Source organism: Bos grunniens, chromosome 7 (assembly GCF_055505025.1).
Source record: "Bos grunniens cultivar Pamir isolate PY7600 chromosome 7, Bosgru_T2T1.0, whole genome shotgun sequence".
NCBI lineage: Eukaryota > Metazoa > Chordata > Mammalia > Artiodactyla > Bovidae > Bos > Bos grunniens.
Genome location: NC_141171.1, coordinates 61,179,686 through 61,196,828, shown reverse-complemented (window position 1 = coordinate 61,196,828; position 17,143 = coordinate 61,179,686). Strand labels below are relative to the sequence as shown.

Here is a 17,143-nt window from a genome sequence, read left to right as displayed (position 1 = left end):
GATGCTCTTGAACTGTGGTGTTGGAGAAGACTCTTGAGAGTCCCTTGGACTACAAGGAGACCCAACCAGTCAATCCTAAAGGAAATCAACCCTGAATATTCATTGGAAGGACTGATGCTGAAGCTGAAACTCCAACATTTTGGAGTGATGTGAAGATCTGATGTGAAGATCTTTCCCAGCATCTTTCCTGATGCTGGGAAAGATTGAAGGAAGGAGGAGAAGAACACAACAGAGGACAAGATGGTTGGATGGCATCACTGACTCAATGGACATGAATTTGAGCAAGCTCCAGAAGACAGTGAAGGTCAGGGTTGCCTGGTGTGCTGCAGTCCACGGGATTGCAAAGAGTCAGACATGACTGAGTGACTGAACAACAACAGCAACCACGGGCACCTGGGGCTCTGGGTTGTTTTCCTGTCTTTGCTCTTCCTCTGCGCACTCATACTTGTCTTTGTCTACCTTCAGGATGAACATTTCTGTGACTTCGTGGACACCCTCACAGAGTACCAGACTAAGAACATCTTGGCTTCTCCCATAATGAATGGGAAGGATGTGGTGGCCATAATCATGGCTGTGAATAAAGTGGATGGGCCCCACTTCACCGAGAATGATGAAGAGGTAAGAGTGCTTAGGAACTGGTGGGCTGGCCATGCCAGCACATTCTCCCAGCTCACAAATCTTCTGACCCTTGCTATTTGCCCTGACCTTGGCTTTCCCCTCTGTAAGACAAGGAAGTTAGTGGTCTGATGATCTGTGAGGGAGGCAGGACAGGATAATCATTAAGATGTTGGGCTTTGGAGATAAGAATATAGGGATAATGGTTCTGGTTCTGCTAATATCTGTTTGTCTTGGGCACGTTTTTCTGAACCTCAGATTACTTATTTGTAAAATGGGGCTGGTTTTATAGTATCTTTTATAGAGAGTATCTATAGTGTCTCTTGAGGTCATTTGTGGCCATCAGGATAACATATATACATGACTTATCACGGGGCCTGCAAACTCAATGAACAGTAGCAACTTCTCATGAACACACTTCTAATAACATTAACATTCTACATTCTGTGAGTTTTACCCTCACATAATGCAACATTTTATGAGTCAGCTTTCCACGATCCATCTGCTCAAACTGTCTCAGATGAAGCTTTGAAAATATTCAAACTTATCGGCTGATGGTAGAAGTGGCCAGAAGAGGAATTTCTCCTTCTCATCTGTTTCTCCTCATGCTGTTTGATTTTCAGATTCTTCTCAAGTACCTCAATTTTGCAAATCTAATCATGAAGGTGTTCCACCTGAGTTACCTGCACAACTGTGAGACTCGGCGTGGCCAGGTAAAGGGCTTGACTTGAGGGAATGGACTGGACTGAAGGTGTCCTCTTCCTGAAGCACTGATGTGCTCAGCTAGAAGGCAGTAGTGACAGGAGTGCCTGGGAAGTATCGTGCAGTCTCTCCCAGCATCCCTGGGGTGCATGAGTCATGATGTCTGTAAAGCTGTAACCCAGAGTGACTGCACGTATAAGCTTTCATGTCAGCCAGCTTGTACTTGAATCCTTGCTAAGCCATTTACCAGTTCTAAGACCTTGAGCACACCATTTAACCTCTCCAAGCTTCAGCCTCCTCTTTTGAAAAATGGGGATAATTACGGGATAAAGTATGTAGGATACTTGGGCTCTGTCAATGTTTGTTATCATCGTTGTTATTAACAACCTAGGAAATAAAAAAATTGGAAAGAGTTGGATCCAATAGCAGCTGCCCCGTTATTCACCACTCTGAAGCTCAGTTTCTCCATCTACAAAACAGGGACAGCTATTCTTGGTTATTATGAGCTGCTGTTCTGTGCCTCAGGAACACTAACTGTGTTTTTGTATTTCTTCAGATACTGTTGTGGTCTGGGAGCAAAGTCTTTGAAGAGCTTACAGACATTGAGAGGCAGTTCCACAAAGCCCTGTACACAGTCCGTGCCTTCCTCAACTGTGACAGATACTCTGTGGGGCTCTTAGACATGACCAAACAGAAGGTGAGAACACTTAAGAGCAGACATTTCCAAGAATAGGTTAAATATATAGCTGCTATATATCAGGTGGAACCCAGCCTTGTGTCATGAATTTGGTTGCACAGGGAAATGGCTGGCAGGAGGTAGATGGTTATGAAAGGTTTTTCACAGGTCTTTTACACTGAGGAGAGGAGTACCAGCCTCTACAGAGGAAAAGTCATTCCAGGGCACAGGGGAGGAAAAATAACCTATATCTTCCCTAGTCCATAGGGAAAAAATGAGCATGTGAGAAGAAGGCATGATGAGGTGGTAAAGGTGAGTGATAAAGAAGTTTCCATGTAGGGTGAAAATGCAGCAAGAAGAAAGTTGCCAACTTCAGAAACTGTCAGAAAATACACTCAAAGGTGGGCAGAAACCTTTCCTATGGTGAAAAGACAACCCTCAGAATCGGAGAAAATTATAGCAAATGAAACAACTGACAAAGGATTAATTTCCAAAATATACAAGCTGCTCATACAAGTCAATACCAGAAAAACAAACAACCCAATCAAAAAGTTGGAAAAAGGCCTAAATAGACATTTCTCCAAAGAAGGCATACAGATGGCTAACAAAAACATGAAAAGATGCTCAACATCGCTCATTATTATAGAAATGCAAATCACAACTCCAATGAGATACCACCTCACACCAATCATAATGGCCATCATCAGGAGGTCCATAAACAATAAATGCTGGAGAGGGTGTGGAGAAAAGGGAAGCCTCTTGCACTGTTGGTGGGAATGTAAATTGAAGATGGAAGATGATATGAAGATTTCTTAAAAAACTAGAAATAAAACCACCATATGACCCAGCAATCCCATTCCTAGGCATATACCCTGAGGAAATCCAAAAGTGAAAAAGACACATGTACCCCAATGTTCATTGCAACACTACAATAGCTAGAACATTGAAGCAACCTAGATGTCCACTGACAGATGAATGGATAAAGAAGCTGTGGTACATATACATATAATGTAATATTACTCAGCCATTAAAAGGAACACATTTGAGTCAGTTCTAATGAGGTGGACAAACTTAGAGCCTATTATACAGGGTGAAGTAAGTCAGAAAAAGAAAGATAAATATTGTTTACTATTGTAATATTGTCCATCCCTAGTGGTCCGTTGGGTAAGACTTGGAGCTTTCATTGCCCAGGGCCTAGGTTCAATCCCTGGTTGGGGAACTAAGAGCCTGAAAGCCATGTGATGCAGCCAAACAAACAAGGAATCTAGAAATATGGTGCCTATGAATTTATCTGCAGGGCAGCCATGGAGAGGACACAGGGTCGGGGGCGGGGAAGAGAGGGTGAGATGTATGGAGAGAGTAACATGGAAACATATTACTTTATGCAAAATAGATAGCCAATGGGAATTTGCTCTATGACTCAGGGAACTCAGACAGGGGCTCTGTATCAATCTAAAGGGGTGGGAAGGGGAGGGAGATGGGAAGGAGGTTCACGAGTAGGGGGACATAGGCATACCTATGGCTGATTCATGTTGATGCTTGACAGAAAACAAAATTCTCTAAAGCAATTATCCTTCAATTAAAAAATAAATATTTTTTTAAAAGAAAATATAGATGTAAATCTTTGTGGCCCTGGATAAGGCAATGGTTTCTTGGATATGGCATCAAAAGCACAAGTAACAAAGGAGAAACAGAAAATTGGGCTTCATAAAAATTTAAAAGTTTTGTGCTTGAAAGGACAGTAAAGAAGAAACCTTTTGAAAAGACAAGTATGTAAAATATAAAAAGAACTCTTAAAATTAGGAGTATAGGATTAACAGATACGAACTATTATATATAAAATAGACAGGCAACAAGAATTTACTGTATAGCACAGGGAACTATACTCAGTATCTTGTAATAACCTACAATGGAAGGTGGTCCACTGGCTAAGACTCTGTGGTCCCAATGCAGCGGGCCCAGGTTTGATCCTTGGTCGGGAACTAGATCCCATGTATTGCAACTAAAAGTTCGCATATCACAGCAAAAGATCGAAGATCCCGTGCATGCAATGAAGACCAGGTGCAGTCAAATAAATAAATAAATATTAAAAAATAAATAAATAAAATAGTCATGATACATTTGTTAGTTTAAAAAATAACGGAAAAAATATATATATACTAATCACTTTGCTGAAACTATCACAATATTGTAAATCAACTATACTTCCATCTTTTTTTAAAGTTTGATGTTTGCTGATGAAGGGGAAAACAAAAATCTCTTACTACTCAACAATAAAAAGATAACCCAGTTTAAAAAATAAAATAAATTGCTGGGCAACATGATAATCTCCCTTTTTTATATAATGCTCTACAAAAATAATTCCATAGTAGTACATGTGGATTTTTAAATAATATATGTACATATAACAAACACACAGAGAAAAGCACTATTACAGGAAAATAGTTCAGTGAATTACCACAAAGTGAATATCCCACGTAACTACCACCAAGATTAAGGAATAAGAACATTACTGGCGCCTCAGAAGCCCCTTTCTTACCTCTCTCTAGTAACTCCCATTCCTTCCTCCTAAAAGGTAACCACTCTCTGACCTTTAAAGCCACGTTAGTTTTTCCTAATTTTGAAATTCATATAAATGTAATTATACTCTTTTGTGTCTGACTTCTTTTGATCAAAATTTGGATTGTAAGATTCATTCTTATTGCTCATCATAGTCATCAATTTTCATTAATTAGTTCATTAATTTTCATTCTTGTAGAATATTCCATTATATGAGTAATCCACAAAGTATTTATTTATTCTACCAGTGATAGTGATTTGAATTTTCCAGTTTGGGCTTTTATGAATATTGCTATCATGAACACTCTAGTACATATTTTTTCGGTACACATATATATTCTATGGTTCCTCTTTCTATAATCTGCTTTATTTCTTGATTTTTCAGTTAATCTGTATCTTGTACATGCCCATTTATTTTTGTTTGAACACTAGAAATCTGTATAAAATATTTTGGAGATGATTTGAAACTCTTGGCAATGTTATATTCCTCCAAAGGGGATTTATGTTACTTCTGGTTATAAGTTGAAACAAAGGCAGAGTATCTGAATCTAATCAAGGACTGAGCCAATTTGAAGCTGGTCTTCAGTTTTTGTGAGGGTTATTCTGTTTCTGATTCACTTTTACTCCTAGAGTATAAATCTTTAGGAAGGACAGGCTAAAAACCTGGGTTGCTTTCAAGGATGTCTCCTTTTTGGCAGGTCCCAAATTTCAACCTAGTCCTACTAGCCAAGTAGGTCTACTGAAAGCTTTGCATACCTTTCCAGTTGCTCCACAACATCTTTGGTGTCAGTAAGAGGAAAAGTTGAATCAGGCATCAGGCTCATATCTCTGGGCTTCCCTTCTCTGTGAGATCTTGGCCCATCAAATTATTGCTGCCTTGCTAGCGCTATGATTCCTTCACATAAATGTTTATATACGCATACACACATACATATACAGAGTCCAGATTCATGATAATTCTCAGTTGGAGGATTGGTTTGCAACAGACTGGCTACCATTGGTAGTAGTAGAAATCCTCTTTTTTTGTTCTTTAGTCCACATAGATTTATCTCATTTTTTAAAATAGTATTGGTATACCATAATTAGTTTATCCTTTCCCCTATTTCTGGGCATTTAAATCATTTCTAGATAGTCTTGCAATTAAAGGCAATGCTGTAATGAACAACCTTGGAGTTAAATTCCTGCCCACTCGACAGAGACTATCTATAGGACAAAGGTGTGGAAGTAGATTACTAAGAAAAAAATTTTATTTCACTTTCCCCAAATTTTCCGTCTAAAGGCTAAATCATTTTATACTCCTACTTGCACTGCATGAGAGTTCCCTTTCTCCAAACTCCTGCCCCCAATTCTGTGTATCATAAATCTTTTGTATTTTTCCTACTTAAACAGGCAAAAATGTTATTATTCTTCTTTTCTAATTGTTTTTTCACTGATGATCATAGAAGAGTAAATACATTTTGTATATTTATTTGTAATTTAACTTTTCTTTTTACATACATTGCCCAAGTTTTTCTGTGCAATATATTGCCCATTTTTCCACCTTTAAAATTGAATTCTTTGTCTATTTCTTATTAAAATATGAGTGCTTTATATTATATAGATTATGTATGTGTCACCTAGCTGCAACCATATTTTCCTTTTCTGTGGATTATATTTTAACTTTGTCTATGGCATCTTTCATAATACAGAAGACTTAAATTTTATGGCTTCTGTGTTTTGAATTTTGTTTAAGAAAGACTTCCTCAACCTGAATACTATAGTCTGAAATAACCTTAATTGCTTTGATTAATACATTTTCATCTTTTACTCATCTTGAAATTATTAATATGTTATAAGGTAAGGATAAATTTTGTGATGTCCTCATAATTCTCAAGAGTCCATTTTAAGGTGCTCAGTTTGTATCTTAAAAGATCAAAACACAGCTCTAAGCTGCAGCATTCTGCCCTCTGTTTCTTTTGAACTCTCCCTCAAAAGGGAAAGTCACATTTAAATGAGAATATCCTGATTTAGTCATCCCCAATAGATGGAACAATCTAGCAATTAGAAGTGGGTTGGGTTGCCTATAATCACTCTAAGAACTGGTTCTCTTTCCCCTCCCCCCCCCCTTGCCCCACCCCAGATAGCTAAATTCTTAACTGAAGTATTGACATTATGAAAAGTGTCAATAAAGGCCACTGAATTGTACAATTACGCTGGGCGAGTCACAAGGTGTATGAATTATATCTCAGGAAGGCTGTTTAGAAGTAAAAGAGAGAGAGAGAGACGGGACAGAGGACGGCAGGCACAAACACGCCCCACATTCCAGCGCACCCTCTGTTGACATCTGCTTCTCCTGAGGACAGTCTTCAAAACCGTGCAGTGTTTGACCTCGATAGTGTCAGCCTGATATTCTTCTTCTGGTCTCAACATTTGTGTTCTCTTTTTGTTACTGTTTTGATTCTTACCCTGGCTACCTTACTAAAGTCACTCAAAGGCTTAGTTGTCTCCTCCATGAGATAGTAGATCCTCTGGGCATGAACTGTACCTTGTCTCTATCCAGCACAAAGCATGTTGTGGAGCTTAGGTAGGTCCCCAGCTCTCATTTTCACCCAGAACTGAATTGCTTCCTGTTGTCGACAGTCAAGAGGAAGAGTCCAACTGGGCAGAAGGGTGAGGACGTGAAATGTGAATTTCATGTGGACTTCATTTGCCATCTGCTTGCCCTCTGGATGATGTAAGAGCAGACAAACCACCATGACAAATATTTTCAAATGAGAGAGAGAGAGAGTTCAAGAAGCAGAGGGGCTTGACATCCTGCCCATGGTAACCCAGAGTGAGCAGATCACTGTCTCTAAACACAGCAGATAAGTGAACAGAGAGGCACTGGAGGACAGGGGCCTCTTCCTCAGACCCAGATTTGGCCCAATCCAAGTGTGCAGCAGCATGTGTTGCAGAAAAACCGGAGGAGAAGCAGCAAGGAAGCCTGTGTGGCGTCCTAGTCAGTTTCTTCTCCTGGGGCTGCGTGACCATGCAGAGCCTTTGCTGGCCCTTTTCTCTCCTCTCTCTGCCCCTGTCTTTGCCAGTTATCTTACAGGTGTCATCCTTTCCTGTTGAAGCTCAAAGGTCTATCTGTCCATATTTGGCACCATTGCTTCTCTTTCCTTATTTGGAAAAAAAAATTTTATTATGAAAGCCATACATTTTATTAAGGAAGAATCCCGAGAAAGTCAATTGTTAATGCTTTGTTGTGAATTCTTTGAGAGCATTTTCTATATAGAGTTAAACCATTGGGGGTCACATGATCTATGCATCTATCACTTCACATTTTTTATTCATTGATGTATCATGGACATCTTTTTAATCAATACATACACATCTGTAATATGCTTGTTACTAGATGTACCATCAGAGAAGGCAATGGCAACCTACTCCAGTACTCTTGCCTGGAAAATCCCATGGACTGAGGGGCCTGGTGGGCTGCAGTCCATGGGGTCGCTAGAAGTCGGACACGACTGAAGCGACTTAGCAGCAGCAGCAGCAGATACACCATAATTGATTTAATAAGTCTCCTCCTTTTGGATACTTCGTGCTCAGTCACTAAATCATATCCAACTCTTTGTGAACCCATGGACTGTAGTCCTCCAGGCTCCTCTGTCCATGGGGCTCTCCAGGCAAGAATACTGGAGTGGGTTGCCATTTCCTATTCCATGGGACTCTTCCTAACCTAGGGATCAAACCCATGTCTCCTGCATTGTAGGCAGATTCTTTACCACTGTGCCATTGTAGGTTTTTTCTAATTTTTCACCGCTATAAATGATACTGTAAGAAACATTGTTCTAGCTAAACATTTGATCACATGTTTAGCAGGTATGTAAGGTAAATTTCTTGGCTATAGAGTCCACTTTTTCCTTCTCAAGTCCCACAGCAGAGGAAGAATGAGGTTGCTCTTGCTTAGCTCCCATTCTTGGTTATTGATTAGACAGATCCAGTTCTGATGATACTGATATATTTCAAAGCACAGACACAATTGACTTTTTCCAAGTCTAGTGAATCTTGCAGCCCTGCCAAGCTTAGGTTCCACTGAGTTCTTCACATCTTCCAAATTTCAGTGATAGATGACTCATCCAGGTGAGTCTTATTTTCTTAATCTCCTTTTTTGATCTGCTTTCAAGACACATAATTATTGTTTTTCTCAACCCTAGGAATTTTTTGATGTGTGGCCAGTCCTGATGGGGGAGGCTCCACCCTACGCTGGTCCCAGGACTCCGGATGGAAGGGTAGGTCTCCCTCTGGCCTGTTCAGTATGAACAAATGTTTAATGAAATATCATGTAAGGCACTGTAGGCCCTGATGAAGTTTCTCTACCACATAGGTATTTATCTCTTCTGGGTTGGGTCGTCACCTTTGAAATTATGGTAATTCCTCACGATTGCTCAAGCCCTGTATTTTGCAAGGTGTTTTTAATATCTCCCTGGAGTTTCACAACAACCTGGTGGGACTGACAGAAGAGGGAAACTATTCTTATTCCATAGATGAGGAAAGAAGTCCAGAAAGATCAAGCAACATGCTTAAGGACTCACTCAGCAGAACTGTAGATTATTAAAGATGTAAATAATCTCAAAATCGAATATAGATGTACACGTTGATAGCCGGAAAGTCATTTCCAGTCAATAGACATATATGTTTAGTTATGAAAGTTTTTTAATTCTTTATTTCCAACAAGTGTCTAGATTCTCAGATTCTTTTGAAAAGGTGGCAGACCATTCAAAACTGCACAGCCCCCCCATCCCCATCCCACAGGTGAAATTTGATTGGAGCTGAGTAGCAGCTGCCTCCTTGCAACCTGGCCTGAGCTCCCTAGTTTGCCACAGTCCCCCTGACTCCCTCTTGTGTACCCCTGGCTGCCTCCTCTCATTTATGTTTCTATTAGGTCTCCCTTGGCATTTCAGTGTGCAACCTCTGGCCTCCTACTATTGCTACATTTTAAAGATGAGACATAAACACTTTAGAGAAGCTGTAATGAAATATGTGGGGATGCAAAGATGAAGCAGGGTAAACAGACCCGGCACTCAAATGGCCTATAGAACCTGTAGAATGACTTTAGCTGAGGCCACATAGAATAAGTAAGCAGCATAGCTGTGTCCTGAATTGAGCTTTAGTCCAGTCATCTTCTCACAAAACCTTCCAGGCTGTCTGAAACAGTATACCATTTCTGCTAGGAGGCCTGATTCTCCCTAGCCAACACTAACCCTACCCAAAATAAAGGACAGTGTGTGTGTGTGTGTGTGTGTGTGTGTGTGCGTGACAGACTTTATTTAACCTTAATTCAAACTCTAGGTATTCAGATTAATACCCTGGCTGTGTTAGTTCTCATTCCAATCCCAAAGAAAGGCAATGCCAAAGAATGCTCAAACTACCCCACAATTGCACTCATCTCACACGCTAGTAAAGTAATGCTCAAAATTCTCCAAGCCAGGCTTCAGCAATACATGAACCGTGAACTTCCAGATGTTCAAGCTGGTTTTAGAAAAGGCAGAGGAACCAGAGATCAAATTGCCAACATCCGCTGGATCATGGAAAAAGCAAGAGAGTTCCAGAAAAACATCTATTTCTGCTTTACTGACTATGCCAAAGCCTTTGACTGTGTGGATCACAATAAACTGTGGAAAATTCTGAAAGAGATGGGAATACCAGACCACCTGACCTGCCTTTTGAGAAACCTATATGCAGGTCAGGAAGCAACAGTTAGAACTGGACATGGAACAACAGACTGGTTCCAAACAGGAAAAGGAGTACATCAAGGCTGTATATTGTCACCCTGTTTATTTAAAGAGTACATCATGAGAAACGCTGGGCTGGAAGAAGCACAAGCTGGAATCAAGATTGCAGGAGAAATATCAATCACCTCAGATATGCAGATGACACCACCCTTATGGCAGAAAGTGAAGAGGAACTAAAAAGCCTCTTGATGAAAGTGAAAGAGGAGAGTGTAAAAGTTGGCTTAAAGCTCAACATTCAGAAAACGAAAATCATGGCATCTGGTCCCATCACTTCATGGGAAATAGATGGGGAAACAGTGGAAACAGTGTCAGACTTTATTTTTTTGGGCTCCAAAATCACTGCAGATGCTGACTGCAGCCATGAAATTAAAAGACACTTACTCCTTGGAAGAAAAGTTATGACCAACCTAGATAGCATATTAAAAAGCAGAGACATTACTTTGCCAACAAAGGTCCATCTAGTCAAGGCTATGGGTTTTCCAGTGGTCATGTATGGATGCGAGAGTTGGACTGTGAAGAAAGCTGAGCACCGAAGAATTGATGCTTTTGAACTGTGGTGATGGAGAAGACTCTTGAGAGTCCCTTGGACTGCAAGGAGATCCAACCAGTCCATTCTGAAGGAGATCAGCCCTGGGATTTCTTTGAAAGGAATGATGCAATAGCTGAAACTCCAGTACTTTGGCCACCTCATGCGCAGAGTTGACTCATTGGAAAAGACTCTGATGCTGGGAGAGATTGGGAGCAGAAGGGAAAGGGGACGACAGAGGATGAGATGGCTGGATGGCATCACTGACTTGATGGACATGAGTTTGAGTGAACTCCGGGAGTTGGTGATGGACAGGGAGGCCTGGCGTGCAAGAGTCGGACACGACTGAGCGACTGAACTAAACTGAACTGTGAGCTTCATATACACACCAGAAAAGATTTCAGCCTTGGAATTGACAATGTCTGCTGTGCTTTATCCAAAATGACCTTTATAATCTGCCACTGTCCAGTTTCAAACTACTATTTTGCCCATACAATTTCATGTTTTCATTTTGGAAGACTAAGTCTGCAAGACTAACATCACGTGCTACTGTCAGAAAACTGTTTGGGGACATTTTTCCTTTTTAAGTACAGCTTGCTGTATTGACATAATTGAGATGTTACTACTGAGTTTTCATCAAATTCACATATGAGCTGGTTTTGTTTCTTCCAGAAATTTAGAATTTTAGGAACTAGGGTAGAGACCATTCTAGCTTTCAAACTCCACCAACCTCAATTAGTTTCAATTTCCTGGGCTGCTTTAATATTCAGCTCTCTGAGCTGAGCCCTGTGGTCAGAGGTCATTTCCAACTCCAGAAGGCCTAGAGAAATATCAGACCCTATCTAACTTATCTGGTTCTTCACTCTTGAGGATCCCTATCTTCAAGATTGAACTGAAGATGGAGGAGAAGACACATTTATATGTTTGAGTGAGGCCCTTTGCTGTTCAGTTGAAACTACCACATTGTTAATTGGCTATACTTCAATATAAAATAAAAGGTTAAAAAAAAAAAAAAAGATTAAACTGAAGAGGACATTTTCTCACTAAATTCCAGCCTAAAAGGGATGCCCATCATCTGATCACTTCAGAAGCTTTAGTTTCACTGAGGTGACCAGCACATTCATGGGCAAAACTTTTCTTCCCCAAACCCTCCTCCACCTCACGCAGCAATGACTCAGTCCTTGCAAGAGTGTGAGATGTCAGGTTGCAATGGAAAAGGCCAGAAGACAAAGAACTTTGGTCTTAGTGGGTTGCTAGCCTGTAGGGTGAGCTTGGTCAAATAACCCCTTAGGGTCTCCACTTTCTCTTCTATGGAATGCTGTCACCAAATTTATCTCCAAAGGCAGTTTGATATTTAGGACACAGTTGATGAGGAAAACACACAGAGGCCTGAGCCGGGGCCCAGACACAGCAGGACAGGACTGGACAAAAGCAGATCTTCTGGAAAGAGCATAGGGTTGAAGGGAGAAAGACTAAATTCAGGTCCCTGCTCCAGCAGCTGCCTGTGTAGCCTTGGGCACCTCTCTGAGCCTCCCTTCCTCATCTGGAACACTCAGGAAATCAAGCTGACCTAGGCAGCCCATGGTAGCTAAAGCGAATCACACTGACTTGGTAGGCACTCCGACAACGATGGCAACGTAAGTCTCACTCTCTGCCGGGCGCTTCACCTGGAATCTGTAATATACTCTTCTCATCAGTTTATGGAGGAGGTATCCAGGTAGCTCAGCGGTAAAGAATCTGCCTGACAAGCAGGAGACATGAGTTCAATCCCTGGGTCAGGAAGATCCCCTGGAGAAAAAAATGGCAACCTACTCCAGTATTGCCTGGGAAATCCCATGGACAGGGGATCCTGGCAGGCTACAGTCCATGGGGTTGCAAGAGTTGTATACTATTGAGTGACTAAACAGCAACAACATTCTCTTTATGTCTATTGGATAGTAGAGGACATTAAAGGCTTAAAGGGGAAAAACCATTTACACAGTTTCAAACCCTGGATGCTTTTCTTTCAGGTAACTATCATTGCAGTCAGGCTGTTTAACTTCCCCTGTTGCCTTCTAACATCACTCTCACAATTGATCTGCCATGTTCACGCTAGAAACACAGTTTCTGTCTGAATTTTGACCAATTAACCTCCCTGAATCTTGGGTCTGAAGCTCTCCCAAAGCAGCTATACTTCACTTCATCTCCTTTTAAAAATAAAGCATTGTATGTGTGTGTGCTTTCATTATGAAAAACAGCTACGTAGTCTTCATAAAAAAACAAAAATGGCACTTCTTTTAAAACTGGTATATTTCCATGCATGATGATCTGGCTCTGGCTATATCTGGCTCTTTCAAAGACCCTGTGTTACAGTGTCAGCTGCTTAGGTGCAAGGTGACAAAGGCACTCATTGATGGCTTGGTTTTGATTTTCCAAAAGCGGGTGGACTCATACATGAATATGGCCTTGAAAGTAACTTGGCTGAGCTATAGCGTGTGGAAAAAGTTTTATTTATCTAGAGAACACTGATTTTTCTGTTGCTCTCTGCGAAGGTAAAACTGAGTCTTATGTAAGTTTAAAAGAAAAAAGTCCATCTCTCATCTTTCTGAAGGAACCTGGTAGAGACCTCTGGGTAGGGCAGTCTACCAGGCTCAGAGAGCCAGCAGGTTGCCTGGGGAACAGTGAACAGCCCAGGTCCAAGGACAGATGACCATGAAGCAAGAAAGCCATCTCTCCAGCCAGAGGAAACAGCTCTGCCAAAGGCTCAACAGATTTCTAGAATTGCCCATAGGATATGACTTCATAGTTTTAAAATGTTCTTAGCACAATTTGTTTATATGTACTGAAAAAGTAATACATGAGAACAGAGAAGAGCTCACACCATACAAAAGGGCAGAGTACAGAAATCCAGCCTGCCTTGAGGCAGCTAGGCAGCCACTACGTGTGGTCTATCTTTCTCAAATGTCTATGGATATTTCTGTATGTACATATACAAGCTGGGTTTAGAAAAGGCAGAGGAGCCAGAGATCAAATTGCCAGCATTCATTGGATAATAGGGATTCCCAGGTGGTGCTAGTGATAAAGAATCTGCTTGCCAATGCAGGAGACATAAGAGACAAGGGTTTGATCCCTGTGTCGGGAAGACCCCCTGAGGGAGGGCATGGCAACCCACTCCAGTATTCTTGCCTGGAGAATCCCATGGACAGATGAACCTGAAGGGCTATAGTCCATAGGACTGCAAAGAGTTGGACATGAATGAGGCAACTTAGCACTGGATCATAGAGAAAGCAAGGGAATTCCAAAAAACATCTACTTCTGCTTCATTGACTACACTTAAGCCTTTTTCTATGTGGATCACAACAAACTGTGGAAAATTCTTCAAGAGATGGGAATACTAGACCACCTTACCTGCCTCCTGAGAAACCTGTATGCAGGTCAAGAAGCAACAGTTAGAAGTGGACATGAAACAATGGACTGGTTCAAAATTGGGAAAGGAGTACATCAAGGCTGTATACTGTTACCCTGCTTATTTAACTTTTAGGCAGAGTAATCCTGGGATGACTGAATCACAAGCTGGAATCAAGATTTCCAGGAGAAATATCAACAACCTTAAATATGCAGATGATACCACTCTAATGGCAGAAAGTGATGAGGAACTGAAGAGCCTCTTGATAAGGGTAATAGAGGGGAGTGAAAAAGCTGGCTTAAAACTCAACATACAAAAAACTAAGATCATGGCATCTGGTCCCATCATTTCATGGTGAGTAGAAGTGGAAAAAGTAGAAGCAGTGACAAATTTTATTTTCTTGGGCTCCAAAATCACTTCAGATGTTGACTGCAGCCATGAAATTAAAAGATGCTTGCTCCTTGGATGAAAAGCTATGACAAACCTAGACAGCATATTAAAAAGCAGAGACATTACTTTGCTGACAAAGGTTCATATAGTCAAAGCTATGGTTTTCCCAGTAGTCAGGTATGGATGTGAGAGTTGGACCATAAAGAAGGTCGAACGCCAAAGAACTGATGCTTTCAAATTGTGGTGCTAGAGAAGACTTTTGACCGTCCCTTGGACTGCAAGGAGATCATTCCAGTCAATCCTAAAGGAAATCAACCTTGAATATTCATTGTAAGGACTGATGCTGAAGCTGAAGCCCCAGTACTTTGGCCACCTGATACAAAAAGCCAACTCATTGGAAAAGCCCCTGATGCTAAGAAAGATTGAAGACAAAAAGGGATGAGGACAACAGTGGATGAGATGGTTAGATAGCATCACTGACCCAATGGTCATGAATTTGAGCAAAATCCAGGAGATAATGAAGGACAGGGAAGCCTGGTGTGCTGCAGTCCATGGGGTCTCAAAGAGTTGGACATAACTTAGTGACTGAACAGCAACAAATGTATGTATTCCACCACCACCCCACTTTGACAAACGTGATGATTCTATTTTGTGCCTTACTTTCCCACCTGAGGATATTTGGCATCTTTCCCTATCAGCACAGATACAGCTCTGGAGACAAGCACCCATTATGCACAGGCACTGTTTTTTAATCATCTCCAAGGGATGGACACCAGCTATCTCTAGGCTTTTTAAAGCAGTCTGGCTGAGAGCCCTAGGTGGGGAAAACAATGCTTTTACCTATGTTTGGGTGTATATCTATAGGGTTTATTAGCATATGTAGAATTACTGAGTCAAAAATATGGCATTTTAGTCTATAAAAGGCTATTCATGCTTACTATCCACCTATAGTCTTAGACTCAAAGCTGGAATGGGCTTTATGGATTCCCCAGTGCAGTGTTTTAAATTCCCGGATTATCTTTAGACACCTAGGTTTCCACAGTGGCTGCCTCAGCGAGGGGTGAATGGGGCAGTAGAGGACAAGACAGGGAGCGAGGGAGAACCCAGAGATGCAGGATCTCGAGGTACCAGACTCTACTCCCATCAGGGTGGTGTTGCTTTCCTCTGCTTTCTAGGAGTAGGGCCTATGCTTTGTGAGGAGAAAGAGTTCTGCTACTTGATACTGACGATAAACAAGTACCACCCATCTTACAGCTGGGGCCCAGAGAGGACACCAAGTGGAACCAAGACCAGAGCCTGAGTCTTTGCACTGTAGATCTATTCCTGACTCCATTTCATCATGCTTCGGGGGGCATCTGGCCTCCCCTTGCATGCTTCCTGCTGCAGGGAGTTCCTACCTACCCTGGAGCAGCCATGGGTGCTCTTAAAGGGTTCAGTCACTGTAGCTGCTTCAAACGCTGAGCATTGAGGGGCAGAGTGTCTCCTTCTCCCTCATGATCCTGCAGGTCACAATTGCTTCTCAACTAGGCACCTTGACTAGATGAGGAATTTCTGTTTGTGGAGGTTCTGGGTCAGGTGGCCTGGGTGGGCTCAGATATCTACATTTTAAACTCTAGGGCGATACTTCTCAAAATGCCTATGTTAAGGAATAATTTTTTAAAATTTCCAATTCATTTTGGACTAATACTTTTCATGATATGATAAAAGTCTATATTTGAAAAAATTGTCTTCTAAACATTTTAGAAGACATACAAAGTGTTAAGTCTTTTAAAAATTATTAGTTTCAGCAGACATAACCTAACTCAGTCAAATTGCTATAAAAGTTTCTAAACACTGACTGCCAATTTCTGTTTTTATCTCATCATAGAATAGTAATAAATAGTGTACAGACTGGTACCAATCCAGGGACTGCACTTTGAGTAACCCTGTTCTAGGTAAGGGTGATACAGAGAGGAATACACTATTTAAGCTGATGAACCTTAAGTGATACAACAGAAAGAGCTCTCAGCCTGGAGTCAAGGGCCTAGGTTCTGATCCTGGTTCACTGTCTTATAATAAATGTGTCCTTTCCCCTCTCTGGGTCTCAGTTTTTGAATTTGTAAAATGCTAACATGCCTACCACATGTAGGTGTTTAGACATTTTAATAAGGTAATGGATTTTTCCCCAATTACATTTTTCAAGTAATTAAACAGATCTACTGTAAGAGACGGAGAAGGCAATGGCACCCCACTCCAGTACTCTTGCCTAGAAAATCCCATGGATGGAGGAGCCTGGAAGGCTGCAGTCCATGTGGTCGCTGAGGGTCAGACACGACTGAGCGACTTCACTTTCACTTTTCACTTTCACACATTGGAGAGGGAAATGGCAACCCACTCCAGTGTTCTTGCCTGGAGAATCCCAGGGACGGGGAAGCCTGGTGGGCTGCCGTCTCTGGGGTCGCACAGAGTCGGACACGACTGAAGTGACTTAGTAGCAGCACTGTAAGAGAATGGGGGTTTTAATGGTGCAAGGAGATAGGAAGGAGGGAGGA

The 17,143-nt window shown here is 41.4% G+C and overlaps 1 protein-coding gene across 2 annotated transcripts in view; it reads left to right on the top strand.

The window, feature by feature from the left end:
- PDE6A (phosphodiesterase 6A) overlaps window positions 1-17,143 on the top strand; it is a 124,332-nt gene that overhangs the window by 60,636 nt on the left and 46,553 nt on the right. For both annotated transcript variants that reach the window (XR_015167734.1, XM_086412428.1), the window contains exons 2-5: window positions 466-618; window positions 1,239-1,328; window positions 1,874-2,014; window positions 8,734-8,808. Coding sequence is in view for 1 of the 2 variants with exons in the window: in XM_086412428.1 (XP_086268554.1) it covers window positions 538-618; window positions 1,239-1,328; window positions 1,874-2,014; window positions 8,734-8,808 (387 nt within the window). In the remaining variant the exon portion in view is untranslated. The remainder of the gene's footprint in view (window positions 1-465; window positions 619-1,238; window positions 1,329-1,873; window positions 2,015-8,733; window positions 8,809-17,143) is intronic.